At 49.7% G+C, this 17665-nt stretch overlaps 7 protein-coding genes across 7 annotated transcripts; 4 read left to right on the forward strand and 3 right to left on the reverse strand.

Annotated features, from left to right (window-relative positions):
* Nucleotides 1–198: 198 nt before the first annotated feature.
* APUU_60398S (TauD/TfdA dioxygenase family protein) lies at nucleotides 199–1537 on the forward strand (the record flags this gene model as incomplete). The annotated part of the gene is made up of 7 exons (XM_041693633.1): nucleotides 199–444; nucleotides 494–568; nucleotides 619–677; nucleotides 722–840; nucleotides 894–994; nucleotides 1051–1122; nucleotides 1172–1537. 7 exons carry the CDS (start codon nucleotides 199–201, stop codon nucleotides 1535–1537), a joined length of 1038 nt encoding a protein of 345 aa, XP_041559544.1.
* A 336-nt stretch (nucleotides 1538–1873) lies between these two features.
* On the reverse strand, nucleotides 1874–2578 carry APUU_60399A (uncharacterized protein; the record flags this gene model as incomplete). Its single annotated transcript, XM_041693634.1, has 2 exons — nucleotides 1874–2028; nucleotides 2083–2578. 2 exons carry the CDS (start codon nucleotides 2576–2578, stop codon nucleotides 1874–1876), a joined length of 651 nt encoding a protein of 216 aa, XP_041559545.1.
* A 474-nt stretch (nucleotides 2579–3052) lies between these two features.
* Nucleotides 3053–5810, reverse strand: APUU_60400A (uncharacterized protein; the record flags this gene model as incomplete). The annotated part of the gene is made up of 3 exons (XM_041693636.1): nucleotides 3053–5158; nucleotides 5206–5505; nucleotides 5562–5810. 3 exons carry the CDS (start codon nucleotides 5808–5810, stop codon nucleotides 3053–3055), a joined length of 2655 nt encoding a protein of 884 aa, XP_041559546.1.
* Nucleotides 5811–12343: 6533 nt separating this feature from the next.
* APUU_60401S (uncharacterized protein) lies at nucleotides 12344–12646 on the forward strand (the record flags this gene model as incomplete). The annotated part of the gene is made up of 1 exon (XM_041693637.1): nucleotides 12344–12646. One exon carries the CDS (start codon nucleotides 12344–12346, stop codon nucleotides 12644–12646), a length of 303 nt encoding a protein of 100 aa, XP_041559547.1.
* A 1258-nt stretch (nucleotides 12647–13904) lies between these two features.
* Nucleotides 13905–14513, forward strand: APUU_60402S (putative pathogenesis associated protein Cap20; the record flags this gene model as incomplete). Its single annotated transcript, XM_041693638.1, has 2 exons — nucleotides 13905–13955; nucleotides 14025–14513. The coding sequence occupies 2 exons, from the start codon at nucleotides 13905–13907 to the stop codon at nucleotides 14511–14513; spliced, it is 540 nt and encodes a 179-aa protein (XP_041559548.1).
* Nucleotides 14514–14991: 478 nt separating this feature from the next.
* APUU_60403S (MAGE domain-containing protein) lies at nucleotides 14992–16155 on the forward strand (the record flags this gene model as incomplete). The annotated part of the gene is made up of 3 exons (XM_041693639.1): nucleotides 14992–15018; nucleotides 15078–15462; nucleotides 15536–16155. 3 exons carry the CDS (start codon nucleotides 14992–14994, stop codon nucleotides 16153–16155), a joined length of 1032 nt encoding a protein of 343 aa, XP_041559549.1.
* A 392-nt stretch (nucleotides 16156–16547) lies between these two features.
* Nucleotides 16548–17198, reverse strand: APUU_60404A (ankyrin repeat-containing protein ANK1; the record flags this gene model as incomplete). Its single annotated transcript, XM_041693640.1, has 3 exons — nucleotides 16548–16873; nucleotides 16950–17127; nucleotides 17187–17198. 3 exons carry the CDS (start codon nucleotides 17196–17198, stop codon nucleotides 16548–16550), a joined length of 516 nt encoding a protein of 171 aa, XP_041559550.1.
* Nucleotides 17199–17665: the final 467 nt, after the last annotated feature.

The following is a 17665-nucleotide window of genomic DNA, read 5'->3' on the forward strand; positions in this document are numbered from 1 at the left end:
TGCTGCTTGAGTTTGCGATGGCAGATGAGGATGACCAGTTACAAGTCAACCATGGAGAGGGGAAGTGCTGGAATTTGTAAGCGGAATAGAATGAGTTAGTTAATGTTATAAGAGACATCGTATTCACTGTGTCTGAATCTGCTATTTTGTTAATATTAACCAGATACCTAGCTAAACCGATACATACTGCACGCCAAAATGATTGGAGCCCACACAGGCCTCACCGAGAAAGTCCTCTCCTACAAGCCGAGCAACCCACCGATCGAAGAGATTCAACCTCCGAAGGATCGCGCACTCTTCGCAGATCCCGAGAAGAAGTCGCTCTTGTCGGCCGTCACCAAATTGAAACACTTGACTCCATACATCGGCACTGAGTTGCAGGGCATTCAACTGAGCAAGCTCGATGAGAAACAGAAAGATGAGCTGGCATTGTTAGTTGCTGAGGTACGCTTATGCTTCCATTGAAAAATAGCTAGGCTGACTCGAGAAACAGAGAGGAGTCGTCTTCTTTAGAGACCAAGACCTCGCACTCGATGGGCAATACGAGCTCTTCAAACACTATGGAATTGTAAGTCTCGAAACGCCCTCTAGTGCTGTGCTTTATCTGACTTCCATCAGCAAGATAGAGATCCGAACCAGGTTGATCCTCGCCATGTAACTATTCTCGGCCGAGGAGGGTAAGACTATCTTCTTGGTGGTTGATTTCGCTAACTTCCCCCAGGGATATCCGCTCGTTCGAGCACTCCAGCAGTGCCTTTGCAGAGTTCCATTCCGACCATTCGTTTGAAGTTAATCCGCCGTCTTATACAATGCTCAGAATGGTCAAGGCGCCTGAATATGGTACCTATCTAATCCCGACCATGGCCACCGTGCACTCGCTTACCAGGATCTAGGTGGTGACACTGTTTTTGTTAGTCAGACTGCATTGTTTGATAAACTGAGTCCGACGTTCAAGAACACATTGAAGGGGCTTCATGGTGTTCATAGTTCCGAGGTATGGCCATCAGACCGTCCTGGCAGGCCTGGGACTCAAAGGCTAATACCCAATAGCATACATATATCAACACCATCAACAGCGGAGGCACTACATTCAGACCACCAGTGCGAAGAGAACATCCACTTGTACGCTACCCAAATCCAAATATCTTCAAATATGTCTGACAGGCTGCAGATCCGCATCCACCCAGTAACCGGGGAGCAATCGCTCTTCTACAACCCAGCCTTCGTCATCAATGTCAAAGAGTTGAAAGGCAGCGAGGCACTACACATTCTCAACTTCCTCCGCGAACATCTTCATTCAGCTGATGATCTAAGTGTCCGATGGCACTGGGAGGCTGGCAGCGTCGCGTTGTGGGATAACAGGGTTGTTGCGCACCGCGCCATTCCAGGTGGGTACAATACGGAGGAAAGAGAAGGAAAGCGTACAGCTGTTTACGGAGAGAAACCCTTCTTCGAACCGAGTTCGAAGATACCAAGCGAAGCTGGAACCACCATACCGGAGAAGGTTTCTGTGACACTTGGGCTGGATGGGTTTTAGTGTCTTTAGTTCAGTGAGGCTATATTATACGTTCAGCATCAATATCCACCTTTATGATCAGTCATACAGAAGCTCAGTGCAGGTGTAACGAAATCTTAGATAAGAACATTGCAACTATCTGAAACCGACCATGGTCCACCTGGATTGTTTGGCGAGAGACACTAGACCACTACACCAAAAAACGTATGCATGGTTGGTGGCCAGAGCTATCTCACACATTATTTACTCGCCAGCATGTACTGCTTCTTCAGATTAACGCCTCTTGGGCCACCCCTTTACTGGCAATTTGTAAAGGGAAAAGCAAAACACGACTACGGCCACCTCCGTTTCTACCAACTACCAGAGGCCACCTCTCCACTCAGTCTGTTCAGAGCTCTCCGCAGACCAGCCACCCCCAGTGTTATTACCTTCGGCTTCATCGACCGCGTCTTCGGGATTCCATGTGTCGTTCTCGTCTGCGACGGAATGGAGTTCGGAAGGTGGCAGAGGGTCTGTCATAACATTAGTTTTTGGCATCTAGAAGGAGATAAGAGATAGACACTTACTGTCGACGAATAGCAGCATTAACTTGTCAAAAACGAATCGCACAAGCTCAGAAGGATAAGGAGCCTTGGCCTCAACGCGATCTCCATAATGCGTGTAATGCATTGGTTTTCCTTGGCTCTTTGCACCCCTGCCTACTGCTTCTGGTAGGAGGATCATCATTGCTTCACGCATGCGTGTCATTGCAACGTTGCCGCGGCTATCATTGACAGTAAAACCGAGGTCCTTGTTTGAGTCTGACTGCGAAACAACCCAGTCAAGGATGATCAAATCGGACTCTTTCCCCTGCATAGCGTCGATGGTCGCAACAATCGGGAGGTCGGATGCTGGGAGAAGTCCGTCACGACCGGCTTTGTAGAGGGTTTGTCTTATGCGGACAACCTGAGCCATGTAGGGTGCCACGATTTTTATCTGGCTGCCCTTGTAGCCGTGCCGCCTGTGATTTTCGATAAGGAGATCAACTATGAACTTCCTGTGGTGGTCGTTGAATCTGGACATCGTTCCCGGCCCGGTTTCGCAGGTCGAACCATCAACGCTCACGATGATATTACCAAGGTCGAGATTAGCAGAAGGCTGGGTAACTCCGAGAACTGCTTTGACTGCCTTCGTGTAGTTGGCATTTGTTTTGATGCTCCCCGTTGGCGGGTGAGATGTGAGCTGGCCTGCGTAGGTTCGCTTGTTCAGCTAAGATACAAAGCACTGGCGGTACCGGAACTGCTGTGTCAGGAGAATCGAGGGATAATTCATCTTGAGTAACCGGCTGACAAACGGAAGCTCAAGCTGGTTGGCGAACTCGTTGTAGCGCTTTCCACCCTGGTTGGATAGAACAGTCGGTGCCAACTGCTTTTCATCGCCCACAGCAACAACGCCGGTGATCCTATCTGATGCTTCAAGCTTCGCGATGGGAATCCAGGAGTTGGATTCCAACTCCTTGGGATCTTCATCGCGGATGATAAGAATGCCCATGGCATGCTAACCGAAGTTGGAATAAATGAGAGCATTGCCGGCGGTGTTATTCGTGCAGACAATGGTGGTCGCTTCGCGGATAACCGCCTTGCACACGCGCTTGAAGGCAAGCAACGCTTGAGAAGCGAAGCCTTCCTCGAGCCGTCCGAAGGCGTACTCCTTCAGCATGTCGGCATACAGTCTCAGTACGGCGAGCATATCAACTGGTGGCCCGTCTGGAATGATCTCACCGTTCTCCACGCTATCAACCCAGAACCTGGTATTTGCGGCCTCGATTTGTTCCTCTGTTGGGAAATTTGCCATCACAGTTCGGCCTTCAGTGTAAGCAAGCCGGAATACGTGTGCCTCGAGGCTTTGGTCGGGCATGCAGTAGCCCTTGGTGGCGTTGTGTTTTTTAAGTTCCTTGAGGAAGCCGCTCATTGCCAGCTGATCGGCCAATGGGATGGTCTGGGGTACAAAACCTTCGTCCTCATCGATGAACCCGGCGTCAGCGTCGGCATACTCTTGGGTGGCCGCGGGTGTGTATTCAGGCTCCTCCTCGACAGCTGGCTCGGCGACTTCTTCCGGAGTTGGGATGGGGTCTTTTGCAAAAAGGCTCACGACCCTGCCAAGAACATTCGACAGAGACCACTTCACCACGTTGGCTACAACAGACCTGACTCCAGGGGCTTTGGCGCACTCTTGTTCCCGAAACTCTTCGTAGACTTTTCCATGTCGGCGGAATGCCTTCGTCTCCGAAATTTGTCGGTAGACGCGGACATAGCTGACATTGTTGGTATTGCCGACGGCGTTCCACTTTTCAATGGTCTCGCAGATGGCGTCCGCAGAATCGTGAGAGGGTGCAGTAAATAGGACGTGGCCGCCGCAAGTCACGTATATTGACGCCATGGCAACGATCGTGGACGTCTTGCCAGTGCCAGGATAGCCCTGTATAAGGAGGAAAAGGCCGGGAAAGCTGTTCATGCTCTCGATGCACTTGGCCTGTGAGTCAGACCATTCCTGGATAGACAATGTTTCCTTGATAACATTGAGGGCCTCGGCTTCGTCGGATTGCAAGGGAGCGAGGGGGTTCACGGGGCGCCGCGCTTCAACCTTTTGGTTGAGGAGGTACTCCGAGAAACGCATGAGATGCGGCTCGGCACATAGGCGGTTTATGGCGCTGACCTGCCGCTGTGCACCGTTGCGCGGTATCTCGATCAAAGCGTTTGCGAATAGATATCTGGGTCTTTCTCCGACATTCACTGCGTACTTGAGATAGTAAAGCGGGTTCGCGCGGGGAAGGTAGAAAAGAGTGACTCCGGAGTATGGCAGGCTGTAAATGTTCGGCGTGCAGATTGCCGTGCAGACGGTATTTCGGGTGGACATCGTGCCAGGGGCGTGATAGCTTAGCTTGAGCTTTGTCCCTTCGCGAGGCGCCCAGTATTCAACTCCGGCACTCTCCGGAATATTGAACCTGGCGAGGCCAAGGACTTGGTTTTGTGAGATGACGAAGGCGATGCGGTGGCGACTGGAGGAGATAGCTGCTGCGATCTCCTCCTCACGTGTGTGTTCGAGGCATGTCGCGTACACGAGCGTTATTCTCGCATGATCGAGGCAGGAAAACGACGACTTGGCTGGGAAGGCGACCAAACCTCCGCAACGCTCCGCAACAGCATCTCGGCCGACGAGCTCACCCCATTGGGTCTGCAGCCTGCCTTGACCAGAACAGTACGCCCAGAACATTTTTCCGGTCCAAGGCTCTCCGTTGGCGTCTTGGTGCAGCGAGAAGACGAGGTTCTGAACCCGGTCATTACGATCAGCCAGGCGGTGGGCATGTGAGTTCTGCGCCGCGGGGCCATCGTATGAGACGTGGCTGGCGTGAATGCGAAGGCACACGGTTGTTGGAGGAAGCCTCTGCTCAGGAGAAGGACGAAAGTTCATACTGAGTAGTCGGGCATATGACAACACCATCCGATCATCGGCGGTAAGGAAAGACTCATCGTAGTCGAGGCCGTAGCTGACCCCTCCCTCGGTGGTGAATTGCATGACAACATAGCTATCAGCATTATCTGCGTCGCCTTCATCGTCGTAGGATCTTGCTGCCCGTTTGTTCTTGCCCTTCTTGGCACACGCCTCTTAATTCTGTCAAAGGTCTTGTAGTCTTGGATCTGGAGGCTAACATCGAACTCAAGGGTTGCCCGATGAACAGGTTCACCCTGATGATAGACGGAAAACTCGATGGCAAGCTCGCGTGCAACATTCCCGCCTCGGACTCGGGCTCTCACATTGACACCATTTTTCTTGACGGCCCAAATCGCAGGTAGGAGCCTGTTGTCTCGAGGATCTTTGCCGCGAATCCAGCAAAATTGTGCATTGCGCCACTGCGTACCGCAAAGGTCTTTCACAGCGTCGGACTTTTTGTCGGCGAGGGCAATCAAGGTTGGCTTATAGGAATCTGCGGCCGCTAATTGACTAGGAGACTTGATTTATGACGTTAGTACCACTGAAAGAGAATGGGCTTCTATGGATAACTCACAAATTCGATCAGTTCCTTGTCTGTGTTAAAGACACATCCTTCAACCATGGAATCAGTTGGACCGGACGGGATTTCAGACATTAGAGCCACGTCGGCTTCACGCCAATCGTAGCCGGGCTCCGTGGTGTTTGTGTCCTGGATGACACCATCTGGCTCAACAGGATTTTCCTCGACATGGGTTGACCACTCATCAGGGCTGTTGTTCGGCTTACTGATAGTGATATCGGTGGGAGTTAGAAATTCCTCCATGGCTGCTTTGCCGTATATCGAATAACGTTAGACTAGATATCCACAAACGAGTATTGCGGTAACACTACGACGGAGAACGTCGTCATCTGACGTGTGAACAGGAAACAGGTGATCACTTACTTGGAAAATACCCTTTCAGAAACGTCGAGGAGGGAAAGCTGTAGGAGAGTCGATGAAGGGGATACAAAAAAAGATCTGTCAAGGTTGATCTCAGGGATACGGGCTTCGGACAGGAGGGGTAGAAGGAATGGAGGGGAGATGAAGATGGACGTAGGGAAGTCGATCAAGGAATCAAGTGAAGTTCTGTCAAGAGAGATATCAAAAGTATGGAGTGTGATGAGTAGAGGTAAAAGACCTCGAGTTCTCGTAGGAAGTTGGTTTGGATTTTCAGAGCCGTGGTGGAAAGTGGAGGAAGATGGAAGATGAGAGGAGGGTTGAGGGGAGGCGAGGGAGATTATATAGAAAGTTGTCCTTGAATATTTACTCTCCGTTTGTTACTGTGAGTTATACTGTCTCAATTGAGCTCCCTTGTGTTAATTCAATGATAGATAATATGCTATTGTTGCCTACTTTGGGCTTCATCGGGTTCAGTCACCTCAAACACCAAGCTGATCTCCGGACTGATGCCTTCACCGAGGGCAATGCCCCGACCCACTTCGAGTAAAATAACCTCAACCTGTGAAGCCAGCAACAAGCAGCCTGGATCATGTTTGCGGTCAATTGGTACCTAGGGAAGAACCTATGGGATGAAGAGCTGTCAGATTCTTGAGGTGTGGATGACTAGTTAGTACAAGCCTCAGGGAATCATTCCTACCAGAGAGTAAGAAGGCTGCAACTATAACACCAAGATTAGTCGACTGGATGAGCACATAGAAAATTCTGAGTGGTTATACTGCAGTAGGGCGCTGGCTGCTAGACGCGGAAAGTTGGTCATTCAAACGGATCAAGCACAATTACCTTCTCTGAAGCTGACTACTTTGATGAATAGCCAATGGAGTACCTTTCTTGAGGTGTAATCGACCGCTTAACGGGGCTGATACTTTCTTATTATCCTTCTTGGGACTGGCATTGCTTTCAGACGAACGTCACCCGGCATTCGCGTACCTCACGAACCCGGCTTAAAAGCTGGCTGCATTGAGATTTGCCATATTTTCGGTTTTCGAGATTTTGAGAGACTAGTGATATTACCGGGGATATTGGTAACTGGTGGCCGCTTGGCTATGTACTCTTGCCCAATCTTTATTGAAATGAGCCCTGAAAGTCCCGATGAAGACGAAGTTGTGTTTCTCTGGGCTGGGCATAACTGCGGGTTTCTTTTATTATTGTCTCCGACACCTACTGAAAGAGAATACCATTCAATAGCCGACGATTGTAATTCAAACACGTCATATAACTTTCTTTGTGCCGGTTACGCTCAGGTCAGCTGTCGCTACAGCCATTCCCATCCAATCTGGCGCCGGCAGATAGGAAGGATCACCAACCCAATCCACAATTCAGCCCTAAGAAACAGCAAGACCGACAGCCCGTTTAAGTAGCAGCATATTTGACGACGACGGCTACATCACCGACATCTGGATTGTATACAGCATTAACGGTTTTCTTTTATCCGCTTTTCGAGAAGGCCCCGCGCAGCTAGAGCAACATTCGTGTCATAACAGGTATGATCTTGAACTGAGTTTCATTGATTTCAACTATACCCTGTCTTGGGCAAGTAAACCTGATTTGACATATCAGTAAGAGGTCGCCGGCTCTGATGCTTCGAGCCTTGATTTGGAAACCGTGAGAAGTACACGCCAAGCTCACACAATCCGCCCTGATCCTGCGGGCTTTATTGAACATAACCATACGGATTTACCCTGTCCTGGGTTAGTAAACCATTGAATGGTCGACCATACCAGTAAGGGATTCCACGCTCTGATGCCTCGAGCCTTGATTCAAATCCCGCGAGAAGAATGCGCCACGCTCACCACAATCCGCCCGACCTGAGAACGCTATCCCAATCATCCGAAGCCATAACTCTCCGTTCGTCATTTAGAGTAATTTTATGGAAAGCTTTGCCTTGCAGAGGGATGGAGCCGTGCAGTCCTATGCACAAGAATGGGATCTCATGAAGATTTTCCATTGCAGTCCTGATGGAAAATGTTTCCTCCTCAACCTCTCCGCTCTACGCCCGCAGTAGCTCGCCCAGGCTCCAGACCGACCCCTCCAGACCGACAAGCTTTGACGGTCAATTCTGGGACGTACCGATTCCAACCTCACCTACAGGCGGTATTCTCGTGCTTCGGGTGGGTGTGAAGCCTGCTGGCAATGAAGAATATGGTCACAGAGCCGAAGCTCTGACCGGTTCTCGCGTGGTATTCACCTCGGCTTTTGCTATTGATCGGGTCCAGTACCTGCCGTCTCGTCACTCTGGTGTTTCGAATTCTCATCATCAAGAGACTATGTAATTCATTAATAGGTCCTTCGCATGAGAAATAGTAGACCACCCAGGTCTGGTCGACCCCTCGGTATGTCAAACCCAATTCCACCGGCGCTAGGACCACCATTTTCGTATCGAGAAAACGGAAACCCAATCGCAATACCAAACATCAGAGCCCTCTCTCAAATTTGTGCCAAAGGTCATCGTCCAGCTCCATGAGAATGAGCAGTCCTTCGCATCCGAGATGGAGAAGGAAAATACGTCGAGCCCACCTGCGTGTGTCAGTCGAGCCACTGGGGCAACGCTCACATACCCTTGAGGGTTTGTCTCGTCACTGTCAATGAAGCTGGTATCATTAACAATGTAATTGGCAGCTAGGAAAGGTCGAGTCCTGGAATTATGATCCTGACCGTAATTGCAGCTTTGCCCATTCACCCGTTTCGTCCTCAATGACCACACGGAATATTTGATAAGACTAACCACCACCCTGGTGATGATTCGATTGATAGCCTAGGGTAGATACTCTCGCGGACAACGTAAGGAAAGCAATCTAGTTTACCAGACTGAAGGATGATCTGAAAATCCCACCCGCGCCAGACTGACATGGTCAATCAGAGTTTGAATATTGAATGGGGGCATGTCTCATGAACGATATCACTGCCTTTCCGGCTCCCCTCCATTAGCCTCTGCGTACCTTTGTCACCGTCTCTATTCTTTTCCCTTGCATCCTCTTTCGGCTGATACGTTTCACTCCCTGAAGTTATTCCTTGTCTGCTGTGAAAGCTCTGAGATATCTTTCTGGTATTTCATCCCAGCGCCGGGGGGACATGTGGCAGCTACGATTGCGCCTTCAACCTCAGAGCTTCCATGGATCAAACCTTTTCAACCGTCGAATCTTCAGTTATCAGGGAGGGGCCATATCTTAGGTTCAAGGATACCTTCTGGGTACCGACTTTCTGGCCTTCTATGTGGATGTATTCGATTCTAAGTACCTATTCGATGGACTTCGACGACACATCGCAGGGGACGTCCAGGAAAGCTCCTATAATGCTTGGTATATCGCTCGCCCTGTGGGGCTATACTAGCCCTCAAAATCACCCGATAGACAAATCTACTCCCCCGTCTTATCATCCATGTGAAGGACACGTTTGGCCCCTTGGTGACTTGGGAAGTCTCGGATAACAGAGCTTGGCAATCTACTCGCCATGCAATTGAAGTTAAAAAGATCAAAAAGTAATGCCGGTATGATGGCCCCTACTTCCTTCTACCCTAGCTGTGCACGCATTCATCATACAAAATGGCGTCCCTTACTGAGAGTCGAGGGGAAATAATCTCTACCAGATTGGGGTCGTTGGGGTCTTATATACGCCTATCGATCTATGCAAATTTCTCGGACTAGCCTTCACCACAACAGAAGAAGGCATTACCGTTACCGCTGACGTGATTTGATTGATTGGTTGATTGGTTCATACACGGATCTGTCAGCATTTAGGCTAAGTGCCGGAAAAGGTCCCTATCTAGCAGCAAGCTCCTCCGCTAGGACGGTCTGAATACACTAAACTGGACAACATAAAGCTATTCAGACCGTAATTACCGGCAGTATCCTCCATGCATGGCCACCGTGGTTGTTGCTGGTCCACAGGCCTTGCCAGGCTTTCTGAGCAAGCTCACGCAGGCGCCACTTTGCCGACAAGACCAGCAGGTTTCCGAGGGCCCTCTGCAGCCCCGGTGACGCCGCGTTTCCTGCATCCGCGGCCCGCTCCGCTGCTTGCTACGCTATCTTATCCGCTCGATCGTTGCCGGGGACGCCTTCGTGGCCCGGTAGCCAGTGAATCCGGGGGCGCATATATTGCAATCCGGGATGTCGATTGGACAAAACGAAGAGGCCCTTGACGATTCTGATGGCTCGTTTGGGCACGAAGTATACGTTGAAAATGCCCTGGCTATTCTATCAATAACAAAACCAGTCTAAATAATGCCCAGTGCCTTTTCAATATTCAAACACTGAAGTCAGGTCTTGGTTCTCATTCAAAGCGTTCCATCCTGGGCAATCAAACCACGCTCCTTTCTAGCAGACCTTTCGACCTTACGCTGCCAAATTCCACAAATAATTGCAGCTTTTATGGGTTATGGGGCTCTTCAAAGTCCCTAGTTTACCATCGTTTAAGACAGAATTCTCATGATGCCGTCAGATGCACATTCAATAATTAGTCAAGGTTTATGATTATATTATGCGAATGCCTCTTGAATTGGCGTCTCTTGGCGGTTTATGACTCCATAATAGAGCCGAATCTTTCACATGATACCATTATCATTGGGAAAACTTCCCTCGTGGAAATTTTCCATGGGTTCTGAGTATATCCATGCCCTTTTGATCTGTTAATCTCTCCTTTTCTACTTCCTTCTATCTCCCTACCTCGCTATCCTATTACCTCCTCTCTGGGACTCTCTAGACAGAGGGTATCCTTACTGAGACCGTCATCAATCCCTACTCACCGGCTTTCATGCCTGGGAACTCCAGTCAGAAGAGCCAGAATAGATTGGCTATTCCAAATAGTAGCACAATTGCTCATCACCAGTTGCGCATACGAATTATGGATGTTGATCGCTTCTAAACCGGATGCCTTTCAGGAGGACAGGTTGGTGGAGAGTTTACTACCTGGGTGATATCCATATCTGAAGTAACTAGTTGGTTGCGGATACGACGTTACGCTGCTTGTTGTCAACTCGATGTCTACAAAACGAGGTTTTGTTAAATTCAGGAACCATACTCCATTGTAGAATCAACTAGTCGGCATTGGACCATAGACCCTAACAAGGAATGGCAAATTGATACAATACATTCTCCACGGCTTAATGTCACAGATACGGATGAATACGAGCAATGATAACTCGAAAACAGCTGGATACTGTCACTGATATCCCGAGAAGCAAGGAGCAATGGGACGAAGCCACCCGGGAGGTATAACGCATAGTTAGAAACAGTAGCATTCACAATAACGGGGAAACCGGCGTTGGAGGCGTCGGTACGAGAGCTCGAGCTTGGACTCGCACGGCTTCCCCTGCAATTCCCCTGGCGAATCAACCCCGATCCCGCGCTCAGTCAAGCCTCCACTTACCAGAAGACATACTGCATCCTTCATATGCACGGATAACCTAAGAGGGAATTTGCGCTTCAGATTGCTGAGATTGGTCACTTGGCACCGACTTTTGTGGATAGAATATGGAATCTCACATTCGCAATACTGAGTGCTTGAGGCATTCAATGGCCTGGTTAGTATCGATGGGTCCTGGCATTATTGCATCAACGGCCTTCGGGTTAATGCACTATATACCTGTCCTTTGACCGGGCGCCAGCGTCTTAAGCTACCCGGGGTTCGAAAAACGTTAACTGGCAATGTTCTAATGGCCATTGAATGCGACAGTAGACTGAACAAGATCCCTTACCCGGCACGAATTCCTGAACGCAAATGGTGGAATCCTCGGTCTTCTTGTCGCCTCTGTCACCAGTCTATTGAGAGAATACGAGATGGAGATACCAGGATTGGAGCTGAGTGGAAAGAGGTGGGTTTGAAGAAAAGCCGGTGGCGTTATAGTTCCAAGGTTGTCTACAAAGGTGAAGCTGCCGGTTTATTATCGCGTGCTGCGAGGAAATGCCCAGGATTTCCGTGGCATTGACAAGGGAAAATGAATTATACATTGAAAGTATCAGGTATCCCAGTTCCAACTGATTATAGTTGCTCGTTTACCCTAGAATTATTCATGGGGATATTTACACATCAGCAACAGAAGTGCGGGGAGGGTCCGCCAACCCTAACTTCGTAGAACGGGCCGCGTAACTTTGTATTTTTAGCAAGTCGTTCTCCAACAGTTATCACATCAAGATCTTATCCCTGTAGATGCTCGGGCCTCGTACTTTTCATCAGCGGCCCTTTCCGGATATCTGTTTTCCGCGCGTCCAAGCCTATGAAGCATCATAATGAATCTAGATTCCACGCGGCAAGATAAGCGGAAGTATGTGGCAGGAGTAGTGAGTACTGCATGCGGTTTTCTGGAGCATCAAGCATGAACGTGCGAGATCTACGCCGTGCATTTCCTGGGGGCTGGGAGCCATATGCATCATACGTTGGGTCGGGGTGACAAAAGTACACTGCGTGTAGTCGCAATCAAAGAACTTCTTGAGCTATGGCCTTCGAAAACCTCGATCATCGAGGGCAAGTACATCGAGTGTGGCCTTAACGAGGCCAGCCGTTGGCTATCAGGAAACGCTTGGGCCAACAGGGGGGTTGTGCTGAGACGACAAACGCCTAGGAAGCGAGCAGAGGGTGGCGTTTCGAACAATGCAAGTCGTAACTCGAAGAAGGCCCGGGCGCACCAGTACACGGGAGATCAACTGAGGAATTTATACTACTATTAATGAAGATCCGAGAACCGGAAGAGCATGACGGATTGACGGGCCTTGACGGCCCTGAGCTTCGAATGTCACTTCGGGCTGTCCGTGCGTTCTTTGTTGCGGTCTTGGCTGCCGGGTGCAGGTCAAGAGCGGGCGATAGCATCATCCCTAGAAAAAAGCAAGCAGTGGGCGGCCGATAGGAAACCCATCGGTCCCGGTTCCACGGTGGTCGCCAAAAAAGGGATGATAATGGATGCTCCGAGAGCCCCCGTTATTGTTTCACTGAGCTCATGGATGATATGATGGATGGCGAAGATCCAACCAAGATTCGGAAACGTCTGGTAGACCCGCAATCACATGCAGGCGTCTTCAATGATCTAGACCTAGAGCTAATTTAGTGTCAAAGCTATCGAGGGCTTTGATGGGCTCCGGGAGGAACTTTCCACTGTCCATTATCCAACAAAGTCAGCAAGTCGATTCTAAACTCAATCCCACAGCAAAGTTCCGATGGATCTCTCCAGCCTGTCATATCGGGATCCCATTTGCCATAGCGCATCCATTGCCACCCCGATAATCTCGCCATCGTGCATCGAAAGGGACATTCCATATGATAATGACGGCAGGAATCTTGTGCTCAGTCCTCTTTGCCATCGCTATTTCATTCAGCGATTCCTCGATGACTATAGCCCCCCTGGTCAATTTAGATGCATGGTACCCGCCCGGAAGATAAATGAAACTCATTAGTGTCGAGGGATTCCCTGTTTCCTTAGCCTTGATAAGGTGATGATGGTGAGAAGTGAGGGATGCAGGCGAAAACGTGCTTGCAGCCTGCGACTGAACTGGCGACCCGCAATCACATGCCGCCAACAGCGCCAACACCAGCTTCAAGCATACAATGGCAGACGGCCTGGCCTGCGCTCGTAAGATATCAATCATTCCGGTCAAGCGCAGCTACAAGTTATTTATCGCCGGAAATCCTTTTTTTTTAACTTTGCTCGACCTGTCCTCACCTGTGGTTCATCTCGTCTGCCTTCACCGGATCCGTAGACCACCACTCGCTACACTCACTCTTAGGTAGCATCTTTCCTTCCCATCAGCCCAAAGACTTTTCCGTTGTCTAAGTTTCCCTTAAGGTGCGAAATCCCCTCACCACCCCTCTCATCCCTTTTCTTAATATACGCCACCTATCCGCCTTGCCTTACCTGTCGACTCCCTTGCCTCTTACCAGCACACGCCCGCTGACTCTGATAAGAAACCTATGCCTCATTTTGAAAACAGAACAATGGGCGAAAACGCAGTCAACGGCGAGCGGGCCCAGTCCCAGTTTTTGGAGGTAAGTTTTGTCTGCTCATCGTCCGTCGGTCTTATTTCCATGTTATGTACTAACACGCTGGCTGCGAAGCATCTGACCTCCTACCCCGTCGTCTCGGACTCAATCACCTTCTACAAAGGAAACAAATACGGCGCCAAATCATTGGAGTTCGCCGACCAAGGCTACGGAATTGCCAAACCCTACCTCACATACCTGTCGAAACCCTACGGATACGTTGCGCCGTACGTCACCCGAGCAGACTCCCTTGGTGACAAGGGCTTGCAGAGGGTAGATGCGACCTTCCCTTTTATAAAGGAGGATACCGGCACACTTAAGAGCACCATCTATGACACCGTTCTCTTTCCAGTGCGACTTGTTGGGGATGCCAAGGGTCATCTCTTTAGCACCTATGGTGACGAGTATAAGAAGTGCGGCGGAGATGGAATTGTGGCAAGCAGCAAGGCTATCATCACCACCAGCCTTGTCCTATCTCAGGAATCTCTGGGTTTTGTCAGCTCTCTGCTCCAGCAGAAGAAGGCCCAGGTCAAAGACCTCGTGAACGAGCAGACCCCAAACTAAAACTTGTTGCTTCTATAATTGGTTTGTGATTGTGATTTCTAGACTCCGGTTTCTAGCGTTCTCCATTCCTTTGTTACCCGGCCTGTTTCATTGTCCACTCTCTTGTCCGCTTTTTTTTTTTTTCCTTTTGCAACCTGTGGTTGGATTATATGCATTACACCTCAGTCAATTCCTCTTTGTTCCCGCTTGGTCTGACGAACCCGTGAGTAGCTCTATGTCAGTGTGTTTAAGTAGCAGCTATCCAAAATGCAAACGTTATCCATAATTATTCCACAATACTTAAAAAAATCTTCCTGAAAAATTGTTTGATTTTCTGTAGGGCTGACATGCACAAAAGCATGTGATTGCCAGGTTGGGATCCACCTCAGTTCTTATCGCGTCAGACGCGTCCGCAGTCTCCAGTCTCCACGCCAGAATATTATATACACTTTACCAAAACCACTTTGACATCACCAGTTATAGCTCCCGAACTGCGAAGATGCCTCTAATTCGCAAACGACGTGCGGTTCGTTTCCTGTTTTCCCCCATTATCAACCCCAAATCCTAACCAAATTACGCACCCAGGTTCCTGAACCCCAATCCAGCGACGAAGAAGCCGGCTCATCCCAACAACCCCCAACCCAATCAAACAGCCACGCAGATCGCCGCGTCCGCACGAAACCAACGTCCCCCGATGATAGTGAGTATGACAGCGGCGATGGACCGGGTTTTCGCGAACCTAGTAGCACAGACGTGATGGTGAAGAAACTTGTGCGACTCGCGCTTTCGAGTGAATACTCGCGCCAGCCGATCCGGAGAGTCGATATCAGCAATAAAGTTCTTGGCGAGCAGGGGTCGCGGCAGTTCAAGGCTGTTTTTGAGGAGGCGCAGAGGGTTCTGGCGGATACGTTTGGGATGCAGTTGGTTGAATTGCCGGGAAAGGAGAAGGTTACTATTCAGCAGCGGAGGGGTGAGAATTTCAAGTTCCCGTTGGAAGTTTGCAGAATATAATATATGGTACGAGGCTAACACGATTTAAACAGCTGCGCAGAAAGTTGAAAGGCCGTCATCGACGAATAAATCGTGGATTCTTACGAGTACGCTATCGTCGAAGTACCGGAAACAGGACATCCTACAACCGACGCGGGGGCCGATGGAAAGTGCTTACACGGGATTGTATACGTTTATTATCGGTTTAATCCTGTTAAATGGAGGTTCCCTCCAGGAGCAGAAGCTGGATCGATATCTCAGCCGCGTAAACGCTGAGACGTACACGCCCATCGACCGAACGGACCGATCTCTGCAACGGCTCTGCAGGGAAGGATATTTACTCCGGAATCGAGAAATGGACGGTGGTGACGAGATCATTGAGTACATGGTTGGACCGCGGGGCAAGGTCGAGGTTGGAGCAAGGGGTGTGGCTGGGCTCGTGAGAGAGGTCTATGGACGGCAGGCTTTGGCCGAAGATGACGATGTCACTCCTGCGGAGCGGGAGAAGATGGCGGATTTCGAGTTCCGATTGGGAAGAAGTCTGGGGATGAGGAAGTTGGATGATACAAATACACAGAAACGAGAGGAGGGTGCTGGAGAGGGGAGATCGACTCAGCGGCGACGGCGGAGTGCTGAGTCTGATTCCGGCTCTGGCGAGGAAGATAGTGATTGACGCAGGTTTTGATTGTGTTATGTTAGCTTAGCTTGCTATTTCTTTGATACCAATGTGATTTCATACATACTCGCTTCAATGCATTGGAATAACTACTCCAGAATGCGTAAATCGCTATTGTCCCTTGCCGAATTGTCGTTAACTAAGGTTTAAATCTACAAATGCCGCTGTGGTGTATAAATATATACTGCACGTTGATTCCAGTAATGCTACCAAAATCACTATATATATCTACCGCTTGCTATATTCTTAGGCAGTGAACAAAGCTCGCCCAACCTACCAGCGCACCAAAAGAATAGAGAAATAAGCTCCAATCGTAAGTCATACGTATATGCATATCTATAACAGCAAAACACAAAAACTTAAAAGTCTTAGTCTTTCAACCAACCTTCCTACTCACTGTCACTGGCACTTCCCTCACTTTCATCAGCGATATCCTCATTCCTCAACCCCTCCGCAAGCACATACTCGGCCTGCTGCAGCGTTGTCTTGATCTCCTGGTTATTGTAGACCAGCTCCGCCGGCTTTTGGCCATGTTTATTCCTGACTCGCGGGTCACACCCTGCCTCGCACATCATCTTGATCATTGCCGTGCCTACCTCGGCGTCTTTCTCATTCGCGTACCGGACTGCCACGTGCAGCGGAGTGTCATTGTCTAGCCGGGTGAGGGGGTCGCATTCGAAGAATTGGATGTCGAAGAGGCCGTCCATTGTGTCGTCTGCAACGCAAAGGCGACTCCTGTTAGCTTATTTGTTCTGAAAGGGAGATAAAGCAGAGAGAGGAATTCAGCGTACAGCTTCCGTATTGCGCGCAGATGTGAAGAGCGTAGTTGCCCATTGCGTCTGTGACGCCGTTGAAGATCTCGGCTACCTCTTCATTTGACTTCCCTTCGAATGAGTCGAGGACTTGTTCTATGAGATGGGGCTGGTCGCGGCGACAGGCTTCGACAATAAGCTCGCGGGGAGAAGCGCCCTGGGTTGAGTTAGCTAACTAGGTTGCTGTTGTGGCGGTATAGCGGTCTGGCGGTGTACCTCGTCTGACATGGTTGCGCACGGGCTAATCCTTGGATTGCGAATCGGAAACAAGCGGCCGGAGAGTAGGCAGGGTGTGTGATATCGGATAGAGTTAAATAGCCGCCGGGTTCGGGATGGCCTGTTATTGCTTTAGTACATGGTCTGTAAGGTCGTGGTATTGGGAGTTGACGAAAGAAACGCCGAGTTAGGGTAAGATGTAGCTTGAAAGCTATTTAAACAACAGTGACGAGGGGTGAGAATACCTGTATGATTGTTGTTGAAGTTCAATCAGTGTTGGAGATCATTGAATTGTAGGCCTCCTTATTGTTTGGTTGCCCCGCTGGCATGCCGCCCAACCTGCACCGCGGCGGAACAGTCGCCCGGAATATCTATTGTCCATTCCGCTTGACGTCCGAGTCCAATCGGCAAGCATTAAATGACCGGCAGATCTATAAATAAGAATTAAATCCTAAGGCATCAACGGCGGGAGGTCAGTG

The sequence above is a fragment of the Aspergillus puulaauensis genome, chromosome 6 (assembly GCF_016861865.1).
Source record: "Aspergillus puulaauensis MK2 DNA, chromosome 6, nearly complete sequence".
Classification (NCBI taxonomy): Eukaryota; Fungi; Ascomycota; class Eurotiomycetes; order Eurotiales; family Aspergillaceae; genus Aspergillus; species Aspergillus puulaauensis.